This window comes from Pongo abelii, chromosome 3 (assembly GCF_028885655.2).
Source record: "Pongo abelii isolate AG06213 chromosome 3, NHGRI_mPonAbe1-v2.0_pri, whole genome shotgun sequence".
NCBI lineage: Eukaryota > Metazoa > Chordata > Mammalia > Primates > Hominidae > Pongo > Pongo abelii.
This window is the reverse complement of record NC_071988.2, coordinates 187,267,142-187,282,282: the sequence shown is the minus strand read 5'-3', so window position 1 is coordinate 187,282,282 and position 15,141 is coordinate 187,267,142. Positions and strand designations below refer to the sequence as shown.

Sequence of the window (15,141 nt, the reverse complement as noted above, 5' to 3'; positions counted from 1 at the left end):
CCAAACTTAAAGCCAAAGTTTAAAAACCTAAACAAACAAAAAAACAACAGCAGCAACAAACATACAAAAAGCTAGGAAACCTGGAATGGCCAAGAATTAAAGCCCTATTGCTTGTATAAATCAGAAGGGACTATAATAACAATAGTCCCTTCTTTGGAGTTAATTTTTTAAATTACTCATTCCCTTATTCTGACTCCAAGTTAACAACCTTCACTTCAAATAGCTATTATATTGTTTAAAATTAGTGTAATAAGGAGACCATATGGTATCATGGAAGAGACTCTACACTAGTAATCTGGGAAACCAGGGTTATAGCCCTGTTCTGTCACCAACTGACTGCCAACAGATGGCTGGACCTCAGCATTCTATGGCACAATGATTCTACATCAAAACATGCAATCCCAAAGATACTTTCTAGCCCAATATTGTACTTTATTACTAAAACAGAAACTTACAAAAGGGAGGTCACCTGGTAAAAGATTTGAGTCTAGGTCCAGTGAGAAAAATATACCACCACCAAGAAACACTCGAATTACAGAAACTTCTGTTCCCACTGTCAGCACCTTCAGGGCATATAAATTCAGAGCACCGGCTTCCAGTTAGGGCCACTTAAAACTTCAGCTTAACATTAATAACACCAGACACCTTCTTCTCTAAGGTGGACAGCACTTTACAAGAAAGATTTAACAAAATATAGATTGACAAAAAATATACAGGAAATAGGAGTCTGGTGTATCTTTATATGGTACAGTCTTACTTTTTTCATTGAAAAACACACGTTATGGAAAAAGTAGCTACTTTTAATCTAATTTATTTCTCAACTGCCTTTTCCAAAACAAGTATTTTTCAATTGAAAATAAAGCTTTACAAACCAGGATAGCCCTATGCTGAAGAGATATCCCTCTCCCTCTTAAAAACAAAACAAAACTATACAAATGTTAAGCATTTAATAATAATACGCCTGCCAAATGTAACTCTTAGAATGTATTCCTGCATATTCTAAAAGCTAAGCAATATATACACAAGAGGCAAATTAGGATGGCAAGAGTTTTCTGAAAGGCTGTGATGACTAATATTTCATGACTGGAACATGATAGTTATTAAAAGAAACATGAGAGGCGTTCTCCTAATTCCTAATAGGCCCATGTCCCCACCACAAGAACTACTACAAACAACATTTAGGGCTGAATTCACACAGTTTAGTCTCTAAGGCCTAAATGATTTTTCTCAATTTTCTCCCATGTGGCCCATTATGTGAATCAAAGAAATCAGTAATTCATTTGTTGAAGGTCAAATATAAGGGCATAATGAGGCCCATGCACTAAAATGAATAAAAAGAATAAACAAAAAGAAACCAAGATAAACTCTTGTTGAAAACAATGCCCCAGAATCTAGCAAATAGTCTAAATGTACCTCAAAGACCAGAATGAGATGACATATGAGTACAGTGATCTCATGACATATACCAAACACTTTCTTCCATGTTAAAAAAAAAAAAAAGTTCATCTAGCATCTGATGCAAACATTTAGAAACAACCCCAATAGTGACCAAGGTTTTTCAAATGCCTTACCTCATAACTGGAACTTCTAAGCAAAAGCTAATGAGGCCATCTGGGAAAGATCACCAGGAGGCCTTACTACTGCCAATATTTCACATGGAACAATCAATAGCATGTCTTAACAAGTGCAAAGATTTCAGTCTCCGAATTCATTTTGTAGCATATTTCAGCTAGTTAGCAGGGATAAGGATTGAGCCAACAACTTCCTATTTGTGCAAGTAGAATTTAAAGATTATTTCTTAAGAATTTAGTCCTAGTTATTTTTGTTGTCCTCAAAACACAGTGTCCCTGTTAGAAGGAATATAAATAAACACACATTTTCAGATGGCAATTTGGCATTGCTATCAAAAAATTAATATACGCATGTACTCTTTGATTCACCAATTCCATTTTGAGGAATCCAGCTTATAAAATTTGGGGACGCAAATATAAAAATGTCCACTCATTGCACTGTTTTTATAAAGGTGAAAAATCATACATATATATATAGCTGATTAACATGAGTTAGACCCATATACACTAATGTGTAAAGACCCCTAAGACACTGTTCAATTCAAAAAGCAAGTTTCAGAACAAGTATAGTATTTCTTATGTAAAAAAATTGTGTGTATGTGTGTGTAAATAAACGCATGGAAAACGGTCTGAAGGGATTCACAGTAGATAACAGAAGCTACCCTCTAGGGAAGAAGAAGTGAATCAATGTATGTGGACTGGGGTAGGTTCGAAGAGAAGGGCAGTTTTCTAAAGAGGGATTTTCACCTTTTACTCCACATCCATCTGTATTATTTAAACATTTACGTAACACACATAAAACATTTGTTCTTTATAGAAAATAAGATGCAATATCAACTTTTAGCTAAACTCCAGAATTAAATAGGATGCTCAAATAGTAAAACAAAGAATAGGCTGGGTATACGGTGGTTCACACCTATAATCCCAGCACTTTGGGAGGCTGAAGAGGGTGGATCACTTGAGCCCAAGAGTTTGAGATCAGCCTGGGGAACAGTGAGACCTCTCTAAAAAAAAATAAGAAAATTGGCTGGGCACAGTGGCACACGCCTGTAGTCCCAGCTACTTGGGAGGCTGCAGCGGGAGGACTGCTTGAGCCTAGGAGGTCAAGGCTGCGTGATCCATGATCACACCACCGTACTCCAGCCTGAGAGACAGAACAAGATCGGGTGTCAAAAAAAAGACAGAAATAAAGAATATTGGCAGTCAAAAACATTCTTTGTAGACTATATCCTTCCAAGGAATAAAGAAAAATTGTGGGCAGCATCAATCAACAGTTATAAATGAATATGACAGTGTTTTCATGAAAGAACAAGCATCATTCAGAGAACTAAAGGATTTGTATCTCAGATCTTAAAGAATATAAAAGATACTGAACTCACAAACATTACTAAAAAGGTATAATCATTCCAAATATTTTTTAGAGATACAATTTTCACAATGAATCCTATTATTTTGGTACAAAATGTATACTGTGTGGGTATGCTTTTTTTATTAAAAAAAAAACTGTATGCATAAAAAGCTAGATGGTGTGAAGTGTTTACTCTTACCTGTACATTTTCTTCTGTAACCTGAATTTCTGCAGTGTAAACGTAATCAATTAGCATCCTCAGGGTCCAGCCATCTACCTCTTTTATTCTAACTCTCTTTGCTCGGCTCTCACTCATCTCACCTAAAACACAAAGGAATAAGAGTGATGTTACAGCAAGACACTGCTGTGGAAGTTCCAATGCCAATGTAGATTGATACATCTTCTTGCCACTCACTGTATTTAATAGGCAGCATAATCAGCCACTTTTTGCAGGCCAAAAACACTCCCCTTCCTCTTCCAAAAGCTTACCTGAGCAAATCATAAAACGTACTTTTGTTACCCACTTTGCACCTGAAAATCATATCACAACAATGAATGTGCCATACGTCCAGCTGCATGAACTATTCTTGTGGCTATAGGATCAGTAGCTGAGGCTGTCCCTGCTTTTGGGCATTTGTTGTCTTTATGGATTTCTAGTCATGACTAGAAGAGTAACGATGTTACTGCCTTTGGCTAATAGCCATGAACGACTGCTGAAAAGGACCCACCTGGCTAGCATTACTCCTTCAACAAACACACAAATGCCTGCAGGGGCATGCAAAGCCTGCACCAGACACAGAGGCTCCACCCTCAGTGAGAGGTCACAACGCTCATGCCAGAGACAACGAGAAAACAAATTACTTAAGATGCTTAGAGAATGCAAGGCATAACAGCGATCACAATAATAACAAAGGGTTAGTCAATAACAAAGCTTGTTACAGAGATCTTCTAGCTCAGATTCAGTTACTGTTTGTCATCTGCAGCAACTTCACACTGAAGTCATTTCCATACCAGCTTTATTACTAAAACCAGGTATCCTTCTACAAAACTGCCTGCTAAAAAAAACAGTACAAGACTTTCTTCCTAATACCCACTTGTGGAAAAGAAATAGGGAAGGAGGAAAGAGAAGGGATGGTCCCTAAGCCAAGGAGACTTCGGGAGAGTAGGAGGCAAGTTTAAGCACCTAGGTGTGCCAACATAAGTGAACTATGACACATGGAGACACAAGCAATTGAATGGGGGTGGGGAGGGATTCAATTAAAAACTAAAAGGACAGTCCAAGAATAATGCTGAGGGCCATGGGCAAAAAAGATTTGGCTCTAGAATTCACTAAGTTTCAAAGATAAAAGAAGCATGAGAACGTGCCACTATTCATCACTTTCACTTTAACCCAGCATCTCTAAGTAAACCATAACATAGCCTCAAGATTTCTTGAAAGCTCACTTCTTTTTCTGATACAATGCACTGTCAGCGACCATAAACTATCAGAAAAGTCTATGGGAAATCATAATTACACAAAATTCCTTTGTAAACAAAACCCTGGGAGAAGAGAAATAACAATAGTGGTGTACATTTAACTGCGTGCTTCCCTGGAGATTATCTCTGACAAGATCTCAGAAAGAAGCTGTTCACCTCAGAGCTAAAATATCCCAAAAAACTACGCTGCTACTTCCCAGGAAGAAAAACATCTCTTTGTATGACAAGGGAAGTAGGAGAGTTAATGAGAAAGATGTACCTATACCTACATAGCAGGATGAAAGGGGACTGAGTTGTATGTCTGGTGCTACAGCAAATGTTTTTCCCTGTGAATAGTTGGGGTATAAACTGATAGTCTGTATAAACTGAAGCCTCTTTTGTGCCAAAAGTTAAGACATTCTGGTGATTCCCACTTGGACTTGAGACAAAGGCCATAACTGATTCACCTACAGGGCCCCAATAATATGCAAAGCCCTTCAGGGCCTGGGGCCACATGAGCACAAAGCCAAACAGCCAGTACTCAGTTAAACATAACTTACCTTAGGCAAAACCAAGTGGGACTTTAATTTACATGTATGACTGAAAAATAATTAGTTCTCTGCCAGTTTTTAATATTATAGTTTTTAAGGTATTGCTATAAGATGCATTTTGCTAGTTCAAATATTTGTCATTTTTAAGATTATTTTTCTCCCCAGAAAACTGTATCTGCTTCCAATAAATTCAATTTCAATTATATACTGTTTTGAAAACATTTTAATATTTTTATATTAATTTACAAAAACAGTAAGAAAAACAAAAAATGTGCCCATGACTGTATTAATAGTTTAAAAATTCTAATTACTATGAATCAAAGCCCATACTAAAGAGTATTGTAAAAGTTATTTATATCTAATTCCAGTTGTTACATATTACCTTAGTTTTGCCCTTTGCTGTGTTTTCAGAGGAAATCTTTAAACAGTATGGCTTTGTGAGATTTATGATTGATAAGCATTTTAAAAACTATTAATGAGAGTCAGGTGTTGTGGCTCACTCCTGTAATCCCAGCTACTAGGGAGACTGAAGCAGGAGAATCACTTGAGCCCAGGAGTTCAAGACTAGCCTGGGCAACAAAGCAAGACTCTGTCCTATTTAAAACAGAAAAAAAACTAGGCTATCCAATGATACTGTACATAGTTTATCCTTACCATTTGTAACCTCCCATTGTCTCTATAGAGATTATGGTTTCTTGTTTATGTTTTGATCACATAACTCTGAGGTTATATCAGAACTCTGAAGCTACATTATGCTATCCATACAAACACCTATACTAAAAACCTGAGTGAGAGTCATCCTTGATTCTCTCCTCTTCCTTACCCACCAGTCCCACAGTTCACTAAAACTTGCAGGATTAACCTTGGATAGATCTCAAATAAATCTTCTCACCTTCTCACCATTGGGGATCCTATAATCTCTTGCTAACACCAATGCAGCCACCTCCTAATTATTTTCCTGCCTCCAGTACTGACTCCACAAACCTGAGAACGGAGTTCAAAAATCCTTTGGTTTCTCCCAGTCCAAGCACACATGTCCAGCTCCTGATTCATTATCTAGCCTTCTCTCTCTCCTCCCGCTTTTCTAAACTTGAAATACATTACTGAGAAGCTGTTTGTTGTTTTCTACAGACACCAAGCAATGTCTTACCCCTGATGCTCTTGTTGAACACTGTCCTCTCTGTCTCCCCACCCACTCATTTCTCAGGCTAATCTCCACTGGAACCTCTCTAGGTAGCCTTATCTGTTGGTGGCCCAAGACTGGATTAGGTACAGTTGGGTGCCTCATGCAAATCCACTCTGTCATCATCAACTCTTTACCTAGTTCTCCTCCTCTGAATTCTTAAGCTCACTGAGAACAGGGATGAAGCCTTTCTTATCTCTGTGTAACATGTCTGACATCTAGTAGATACCCAATACTGGTTAGATAAGTAAATGACTAGATGAATAAAAAGTAAAGCAAGTGCCAATTTAAAATGTAGCATTTTGGCTGGGTGCAGGGGCTCACGCCTGTAATCCCAGCGCTTTGGGAGGCCAAGGCAGGCGGATCATGTGAGGTCAGGAGTCCAACACCAGCCTGCCCAACATGGCGAAACCCTATCTCTACTAAAAATACAAAAATTAGCCAGGCATGCTGGTACATGCCTGTAATCCCAGCTACATGAGGCTGAGGCAGAAGAATTGCATGACCCCAGGAGGTGGAGGTTACAGTGAGCTAAGACTGCACCACTGCACTCCAGCCTGGGTGACAGAGCAAGACTCTTATTTCACCAAATAAATAAATAAGTAAATAAATTAATTAATTGAATAAATACATAAAATATAGCATTTTTACTTAACATAACTAATGGCACTTTAAAATTAGTCTTAAACATGGATATTCTAGCTATGTAGGATTTCAGTCAACAAACATTTATTGAACATCACTATACATTACAGAGTGAGCCAAGCACTTTCACTAGCAAATACCACATCATCTCTACCTTTTTTTTTGAGACAGAGTCTCATTCTGTTGCCCAGGATGAAGTGCAATTGTGTAATCACAGCTCACTGCAGCCTTGAACTCATGGCCTCAAATGATTCTTCCGCCTTGGCCTCCCAAAGTACTGGGATTATAGGCATAAGCCACCGCACCCAGTCTCCTATCTACTTTTATTGAGAAAAAAAAGGAAGCCCTCCAAATCATGAATGTGTAAGAACACACATATGGCTAAAAAACATTTCCATCTCGCATGCCTATAGTCCCAGCTACTCAGGGGGCTGAGGCAGAAGAATCGCTTGAAACCAGAAGACGGAGGCTGCAGTGAGCTGAGATCATGTCACTGTACTCCAGCCTGGTGACAGAGCGAGACTTCATCTCAAAAAAAAAAAAAAAAACCATCTCAAGGATCTTTAATCAGGACTCCTGAAGCCCAACATAAACTGGTAACTTCACTTATCCATTGCAAAATGAATTTATCCAATGAATAAATGAAAAGTGAATAGGTTTAAAAAGACAAATGCTAAAATTCATTTTAAAAATTCCATGATTCTAATTTCAGTTATTTAGCACAGAAAATATCTGAAAAAAAAATAAAAGTGTAACGCAGAAACTCTGACTATGCTGAAACTGTAAGAAATAAATAACAAATTTATAGCTATGTTTAATAAATAAATTTTATTCCATTACTTTGCAAGTTCCACTTGTCATCTACTCTAATCACTACCACCTTTTTGTTCTTGGGTTACAAAGCAGTTACTGACAGACAGGCATTTTCAGTTTGGCAAGCTGACCTGTGTGGCCCACCAGCCACTCTCTATGATGGTCAGAGTATGTAACTTTCCAGTTCTACAGCAAATCTAAAGCCCACATGGTAACTGCATTGCCCTGCCAGTTTTGGTCTGGTTTGGGTAACTTCTGAGAAAGGTTTCTTAGCTCCTAAAAGAGAGAGTCCTCCTTCCTTGAGATGTTGGGTCCACTCTTGTAGGCATCTTTCATTTAGGAGGGGAAGAAACCTTAGGATATTTTTATCAAGGATAGAAGGGCAGAGAGACAGAAGAAGATTCTTGATGAAATTTTCAAGCTGTAGATCCAATCACGTCTGGTGCCCAGCCTGCTTTCTTAGTATTTAAACCAGTTTGAGTGGAGTTTGCTGTTACAGGCAGCCTAAAGCATTCCAACTTAACTTCTTTGTGCAACATTCTATTTAATTTTTTTCAGAGCCATCATCAATACCAGAAATTACCTTTTGTGTGTTTACTTACTGTCTAACCTTTCTTCTTCTTCCTAACTAGAATCATGAGAACAGGAACTTATCTGTTTTATTCATCACTCTAGTCCCCAAAGCCTAGGACAATGCCTAGCACAGAAAATGCTCAATAAATATTCCTTGATGAATGAAAGCATGAATCTCAGACAAACATAACCATGTATATAGCTTTTTAAAATCTTACTTCTTAGTCACTCAAACAAGAATCTGTCTTTTCCTATTCTAATTTATTTTACTGAATCATGTTCAATATGACAAAAGAAATCAAAAAGCACACCAAAAAAAAAGGCTAAAAATAAAAATTTAGTATTCAGTACTTCCCACCAGATTTCAGAAATGTTAGCCTATGGCACAAATAAATCTCAAAGTATGTGTTAAGCAAACAGCTTTCTAAATGCCACATTTGTAACCAAGAAGTAATCTAAAAACACAAGAACCCAATTTGGTATGTTCTTCCTTAAGTAATAGTTAAACAACTTGGCCTTGCTCTAAATAGGCCCATACTTCACAAAGTAGAACCCTGTGACTACATCACAGAATTACTTTTCACTTCCCTTCTCTACTCAAATACTTGGAACTATGACGAGTAACAGAATTATTTCTTAGGTGATATAATTTAAATGAAAACTCCACCTACAGTTTATGAGATTAAAAGTAAGACCCAACAAAGAACATCTGCATATTCCCCATTTCCTAATAGGTTAGTCACAGGAAAAAGAAAGAAGAGTAGGGAAACTCCCTGTCCCTGAGCAAGGGAATGTAAATATACATGATGTTTGGTGGAATGAAAGCATCCAATGATCTACTTGTTAACCTCACCATAATTTTTACCAAACAAAAAAAAAAAAAAAAAAAAAGCTTAACAGGGCTTTGGACCATGAAAAACAAAGAAACAAATTACTCATACTCTGGCAAATTCTTAAATGAGTCTACATACACTAAATTACCTAGACCCAATCCCTGTGTCTTCTTTTTTTTTTCCTTTTTTGAGACAGGGTCACATTCTCACTCTGTTGCCCAGGTGGAGGGCAGTGGCATGATCTCAGCTCAGTGCAACCTCTGCTTCCTAGGCTCAAGCGATCCTCCTGCCTCAGCCTCCCCAGTAGCTGGGACTGACTATACAGGCACGTGTGACCATGCTCAGTAAATTTTTTTTAAAATCTTTTCAGAGATGAGATCTCCCTATTTCTACCAGGCTGGTTTAGAACTTATGGGCTCAAGCAATTCTGCCACCTTGGCCTCCCAAAGTGCTGCGATTACAGGCATGAGCCACTGCGCCCTGCCTTTATCTTTTTTTTTTTTTTTTTGAGACAGAGTCTTGCTCTGTCGCCCAGGCTGGAGTGCAGTGGTGCTATCTCGGCTCACTGCAAGTTCCACCTCATGGGTTCACACCATTCTCCTGCCTCAGCCTCCCGAGTAGCTGGGACTACAGGTGCCCGCCACCACGCCGGACTAATTTTTTTTTGTATTTTTAGTAGAGACGGGGTTTCACCGTGTTAGCCCCGATGGTCTCAATCTCCTGACCTTGTGATCCACCCGCCTCAGCTTCCCAAAGTGGCCTTTATCTTTTTTATCTAATTTCTGCCAAATTGTTGGCTAAACAGTAGATTCAAAAGTAGAAGAAAAAAAAACAGTACAAAGATTGCTAGAAAGTCAAATAACATCTACTGCTGAAAAACCATAAAAGTTTAGCCTAAATAATAAGCACATAGAAAGATGCTTGACATCATTGGTCATTAGAAAAATGCAAATTAAAACTACAATACTATGCTACTTCAACACCCACTAGAAGGGCCATAATTTTTTAAAAAGCGGTAGCAAGTGTTGGCAAGGATGTGGAGAAACAGGAAGTTTCAAACATTGCTAGTAGGAATGTAAAATGGTACAGTAACTTTGGAAAAACAGCTTAGCAGAATTTTTTAAGTATAAATTTACCATGTGACCCGGCAATTACACTCCTAGATATCTACTCCCAAGAGAAATAAAAATATATGTCCACAAAACGAACTGCGCATGAATGTTCATAGCAGTATTATTCATAACAGCCAAAAATTGAAACAACACAAAAACATCCATCAACTGGTAAATGGAAAGTCAAAAGCGGTCTATCCACACAGAATGCTATTTAGCAATAAGAACAGCAAACCTTCCTTTGAAACATTTACAACACGGATGAACCTCAAAAACATTATGTGAGAACAAAAATGTTCTAAAATTGATTTATGGTGATGGCAGTACAACTCAGTAAAATTGCTAAAAATCAGTGAGTTGTGCACTTAATATAGGTAATTTTATTTTTTCCTCACTCTGTCACCCAGGCTAGCATGCAATGGCACCATCTTGGTTCGCTGCAACCTCTGCCTCTCAGGCTCAAGTGATCCTTCCACCTCAGCCTCCTGAGTAGCTGGGACTATATAGGCTAGTGCCACCGCACTAAGCTAATTTTTTATATTTTGATAGAGATGGGTTTTCACCATGTTGCCCAGGCTGGTCTTGAACTCCTCAAGCAATCCACCTGCCTCAGCCTCCTAAAGTGCTGGGATTACAGGTGTGAGCCATTGCATCCAGCCCTGAAATGGGTAAATTTTATGATATATAAAATATGCCTCAATAAACTAGTAAAAAAAAAACGTTAGGTACTCAATTCACATTTTGTATATGTGCCAGAAATTAACACAGTATTCCTATTTTCAAGTACTTTAGTGTATAGCAATCTAAAATTTGACTAAGCATAAAAGGTATATTCTCAGACAGAAACCAGTTGAACTGCAAAAGCACCTACCTACTAGTTAGTTGTAATACACTATAAATACTTAGAAAATCAGAATGTCTTCAATGCCTCATTCCCTTCATTAGGCAAAGCTCACATATTCATAAACCACGTCAGCTAAATCACGAAGCACAGAGAACCATTAGACAAAAACAGAAGAGGGAAACCAAAATGCAGTTTAGATTATAAAGCAAACAGAAAAGACAGCTAAAGACATAATAAGCTCTCCTATCTCTACCTAGCATCCATTTCACTGGATGTCTAAGGCTCAGGGAGTTTGGAGACACTAAGTCTCCAAAGCCTTTTGAGGGGAAAGGAAACTAACCTTGATCTTACAGGTATAAGTTAATCACTCTATTTTTGTCACTCTGTAGACAATAAAACATTTATCAAAAAAAAAAAGAGCCTAGCTTAAAGCTTTCCAATCTTGTACAGAATATAAAGAAATTTAGGAAGTTAGAGTAAAAAAGAATGGTGATGATGACCGTAATAATTACTGTCAAAATTAATTGATCATTTTCTATGTGTCAAGTGCTAAGAAATTCACACACATGATCTCATTTAATCTTTACAAAAACTCTAGGATGTGGGTAATATTATTATTCCCATTTTCCAGATGGGGAAAAAACTGAAGCACAGATTAAGTTTTCCAAAGACCTAGTAGTTCCAACAAGTAAGTGGCAACAGCAGTGTCATCTGAAGGAAGGCCACTAAGGGGACAGCACTTTACAAGGGAATTCGTAAAGTAGCCCAACACATTCCAGATCGAATCCTTCTCTTACAAGCCTGAGAGACTCTCTCTCTCTAGAAAAGTGTCCAGCAGCAATAAATAAGATGTAAATCAAGAGACTAGAGTGAACCCCAAGACATAAAAATCTGACTAGTCTCACTTCACGGGTATTGACTTTTCAGATCAACCTCAGCTCTCAGCTGAAAGGCAACCCTCCCAAACTTGGCTCAGAGCCCACCTGCTATCTTTCTTCATTTCTGATTATTTAACTCTGTTCTGGAACAGCAAGATCATAAAAGGCTGAAAACTGAGCGGGGCTCTGGTCTCCTCACTACTCCCAAGACACCCAGAAAAGTTCTCACTCAGTCCGTCTTCTCCATCTGACCTTCTACACTCATCTTCATCTGTGTAAACCCCTCAATCCACCAGGTCTGGGGAAATCCTTCTCTCAGTGCTGCCCATCACAGCCCTCAACGTCTGACCACTGCTGTGAGCGCTCAGATCTTCCATACACTTTTACCTATTAAAGGGTGCACATCCATCTGCCTAGCTACACAGGAAGCTTTTGGGGCAGGAAGCATGTTCACATTGTTTTTGTATGCCTTGAAGTATCTAGTAAAACAGAAGCACCAGAAATACTTAATAGTTTCTAAAGTAAGAAGAGCTTTGTATTTTTGCTTTTTGGTATAACTACATTTCTATTTGTATTTTCTATTTGACATACCAATACCCTAAGATTATAAACTCATTGATGTAACAGATAAAAACTTCATTTCTTTGTACAGTATATTTTAAAAAAGAATGAGAGTAAGGGATTCAAGTGTGACAGACATAAATTACTTCTTTTCCAGAAGCACTAAAATCATTCTATATATTTTCACAGTTGCCAAAGTAAAACATAAGCTTATAGATAAATCGCTTTATTTTCTTATATTTCCAAATGAAGGATATTAAATAAACATCTTTTTGTTCAATGTAACACTAGATGAAACAAATGTAAAAATCATTTTAAAAAATGTAAAGTGGTTTCCTTTTGTCAAAATAATAAAGTGACAAAAAGCTATTATAAATGGCAGGAACTAATATACATAAGTATAACTTAAAGGGAGAAAGTTGAGCATAAAATTGTGAGTGTACCTATGTATAGGCTTACTGACCCCCAACAATGAAAAACAAAGATGAGGAGGAATTTGGAACAAAGCAAGAACATTTTCTTCCATTATAATTCTTCATTTCATAAAAGTAAAATGGTAATAACAAAAGAAAATGTGGTAAGAAAAGCACAGATCTGAATACATTTTTTAAAATGCCCATAACTAAAATATTTCATACCTGTAAACATGGCATGAAAATAAGGACTACAGGCGGCCAGCACCACTCTATGAGCAGAAATTTCCATGTCTTCTGCCACAATTGTGACATCGCACAGCAAATTTTGACTGTGTAAAAAAGCAGAGAGAAAAAATTTAAATGATATCAACAATGAATGTATTGAACATCCTATGCAAAAATATTACAGTAAAGCCCACTTTCATCAAGTGGAGACTAACGTAAAAGACAGCCATCCTTTGGGACATGATCCCTAAACATGAAGTAAATAGAAAACAGCTGGGATAAAGGCCCAACATGCCTTGGACCCTTACTAAGAATCCTGCCTTTGAAAAACACAGAAATCTTCCCAAACTTGATTATCGATTTCTCAACCTAAAGGCAATTACTGGCAGCAAACCATCAATGGACTGCAAAAGAAGAGGCTGTCTGAATAAGAAGTAGCGGCAGAAGTGGCAGGTGTAGTCTGACATGAAGATGAAGAAAAAACACATGCCGAAAACTAAATTGGGTAAAATACCCACCCCCTCCCAAAAAAAAAAAATCTTAAAAGACCCTAGTTCATCAAGCAATGGTAAAATTATATTCATTACACTTGCTGCTTAAAAGGCTTTGCGCATTTGAAGCTTAACCTAATCACAACATTTTACCAATGCAAAATATCTCATCCTTCAAGGCCAGAAAATATTACATCTAAAGTTAAAAAACACTTTGGCCAGGTGCAGTGGCTCATGTCTATAATCCCAACACTTTGGGAGGCCAAGGTAGGTGGATGGATCACTTGAAGCCAGAAGTTTGAGACCAGCCTGGCCAACATGGCGAAACCCAGACTCTATTAAAAATACAACTATTAGCCAGGCATGGTAGACCACACCTCTGATCCCAGCTACTGAGGAGGCTGAGACACAAGAATCACTTCAACCTGGGAGGCAGAGGTTGCATTCAGCCAAGATCGCACCACTGCATTCCAGCCTGGGTGACAGAGTGAGACTCTGTTTCAAAAAAAAAAGCGTTTTGTTACCTCAAAACCATTATTCAGCAACCATAATTATTATATCTGTAATTTTAAAACATCCATTGTAATTCACTCAAAAACATGTGGTGAGCATTTTTGACATGCAATACGTGGTGCCAGATCATACTCTCCAGGTAATTAATAATGTCACAGAATATTTTTAACAGAAAACGTTGCTGATGCTTATTCTAGAACTAGCAAGAAGGCTCCAAAGCCTAAAACCTGCCTTGCTAGTAGTCATACCATGAATGACTGAAACAGATGTGGTGAAAGCAAATGTCCCTTCCACACCTCACATACCCAAGCACTGAATTTATGTCTATGTGCATAGTACATGCAGGTCACACTTGGCACCTTCCTCTACTGTTCTATTTCCTAAAAAGGTGGCCTGCCTACTTCTGTAATTTTCTAGTAGCTTACAAGCAACATTTTCCATAAGCTTGACCAAGTCCTTGAAGTTTTCCACCTGTCCATACTGCTTGCAAACTTGTTCCCATAAAGTTCATGCCAAAACTTTTTGGAGAGCCTACTGGTAACTATTCTCCTTCCAGTTTAGGAGAAATGGAAGAAAAAAAGAGTACCCCAGCATCAGTGATGGCTGCATCCCAGGGCCTCATTGCTGATGAGACTGCTATGCCACTTAGATTATACAGCATGGCTCATGTGTTACCAGTTTAATGGCTCACGATGCTGTATGAGACATAAAGCAGGTCCCATATTGGAGTCACAAAAGGTGGCACAGTATCACTAATTTATAATTCCTCCAGATCATTTTACAGAACTGACAAAGTTTACCACCTGCTCTGAGAATATAAAACCATTCTGCAATTCTATGAAAATTCTATGGGTTCACATATAACTAGGGTGGAAAAGTCAGTGGTGTCAGCGGTGTTTTCAGGAAGGTACTATGCAAGAGTTCTACCTGCATGTATTATTTCATTTAGTGCCCACCACAATGTTATAAGGTATTATTTTTATCCCCAAATTTATAGCTGGGGAAACCAAGGTTAAAGTCCTCCAACTAGAGGCAGTGCCAGGATTCAAATCCACAGGCTGACTCCAGAGCCTCTTGACCACTACACAAAACCTAAAGCTATATGGTTTTAAGATCTGTTAAAGTTTGA

The 15,141-nt window shown here is 38.0% G+C and overlaps 1 protein-coding gene across 4 annotated transcripts in view; it reads right to left on the bottom strand.

The window, feature by feature from the left end:
* Positions 1 to 15,141, bottom strand: part of KLHL2 (kelch like family member 2) — a 114,923-nt gene that overhangs the window by 80,531 nt on the left and 19,251 nt on the right. For 2 of the 4 annotated variants that reach the window (XR_008524855.2, XM_002815268.4), the window contains exons 3-4: positions 13,006 to 13,112; positions 3,119 to 3,240 (exon numbers count right to left, since the gene is read on the bottom strand). Coding sequence is in view for 3 of the 4 variants with exons in the window: in XM_002815268.4 (XP_002815314.3) it covers positions 3,119 to 3,240; positions 13,006 to 13,112 (229 nt within the window). In the remaining variant the exon portion in view is untranslated. Of the gene's footprint in view, positions 1 to 3,118; positions 3,241 to 13,005; positions 13,113 to 15,141 lie in introns of those variants that run through there. The other 2 variants (XM_054554673.1, XM_024246038.2) reach the window with 2 other exon arrangements.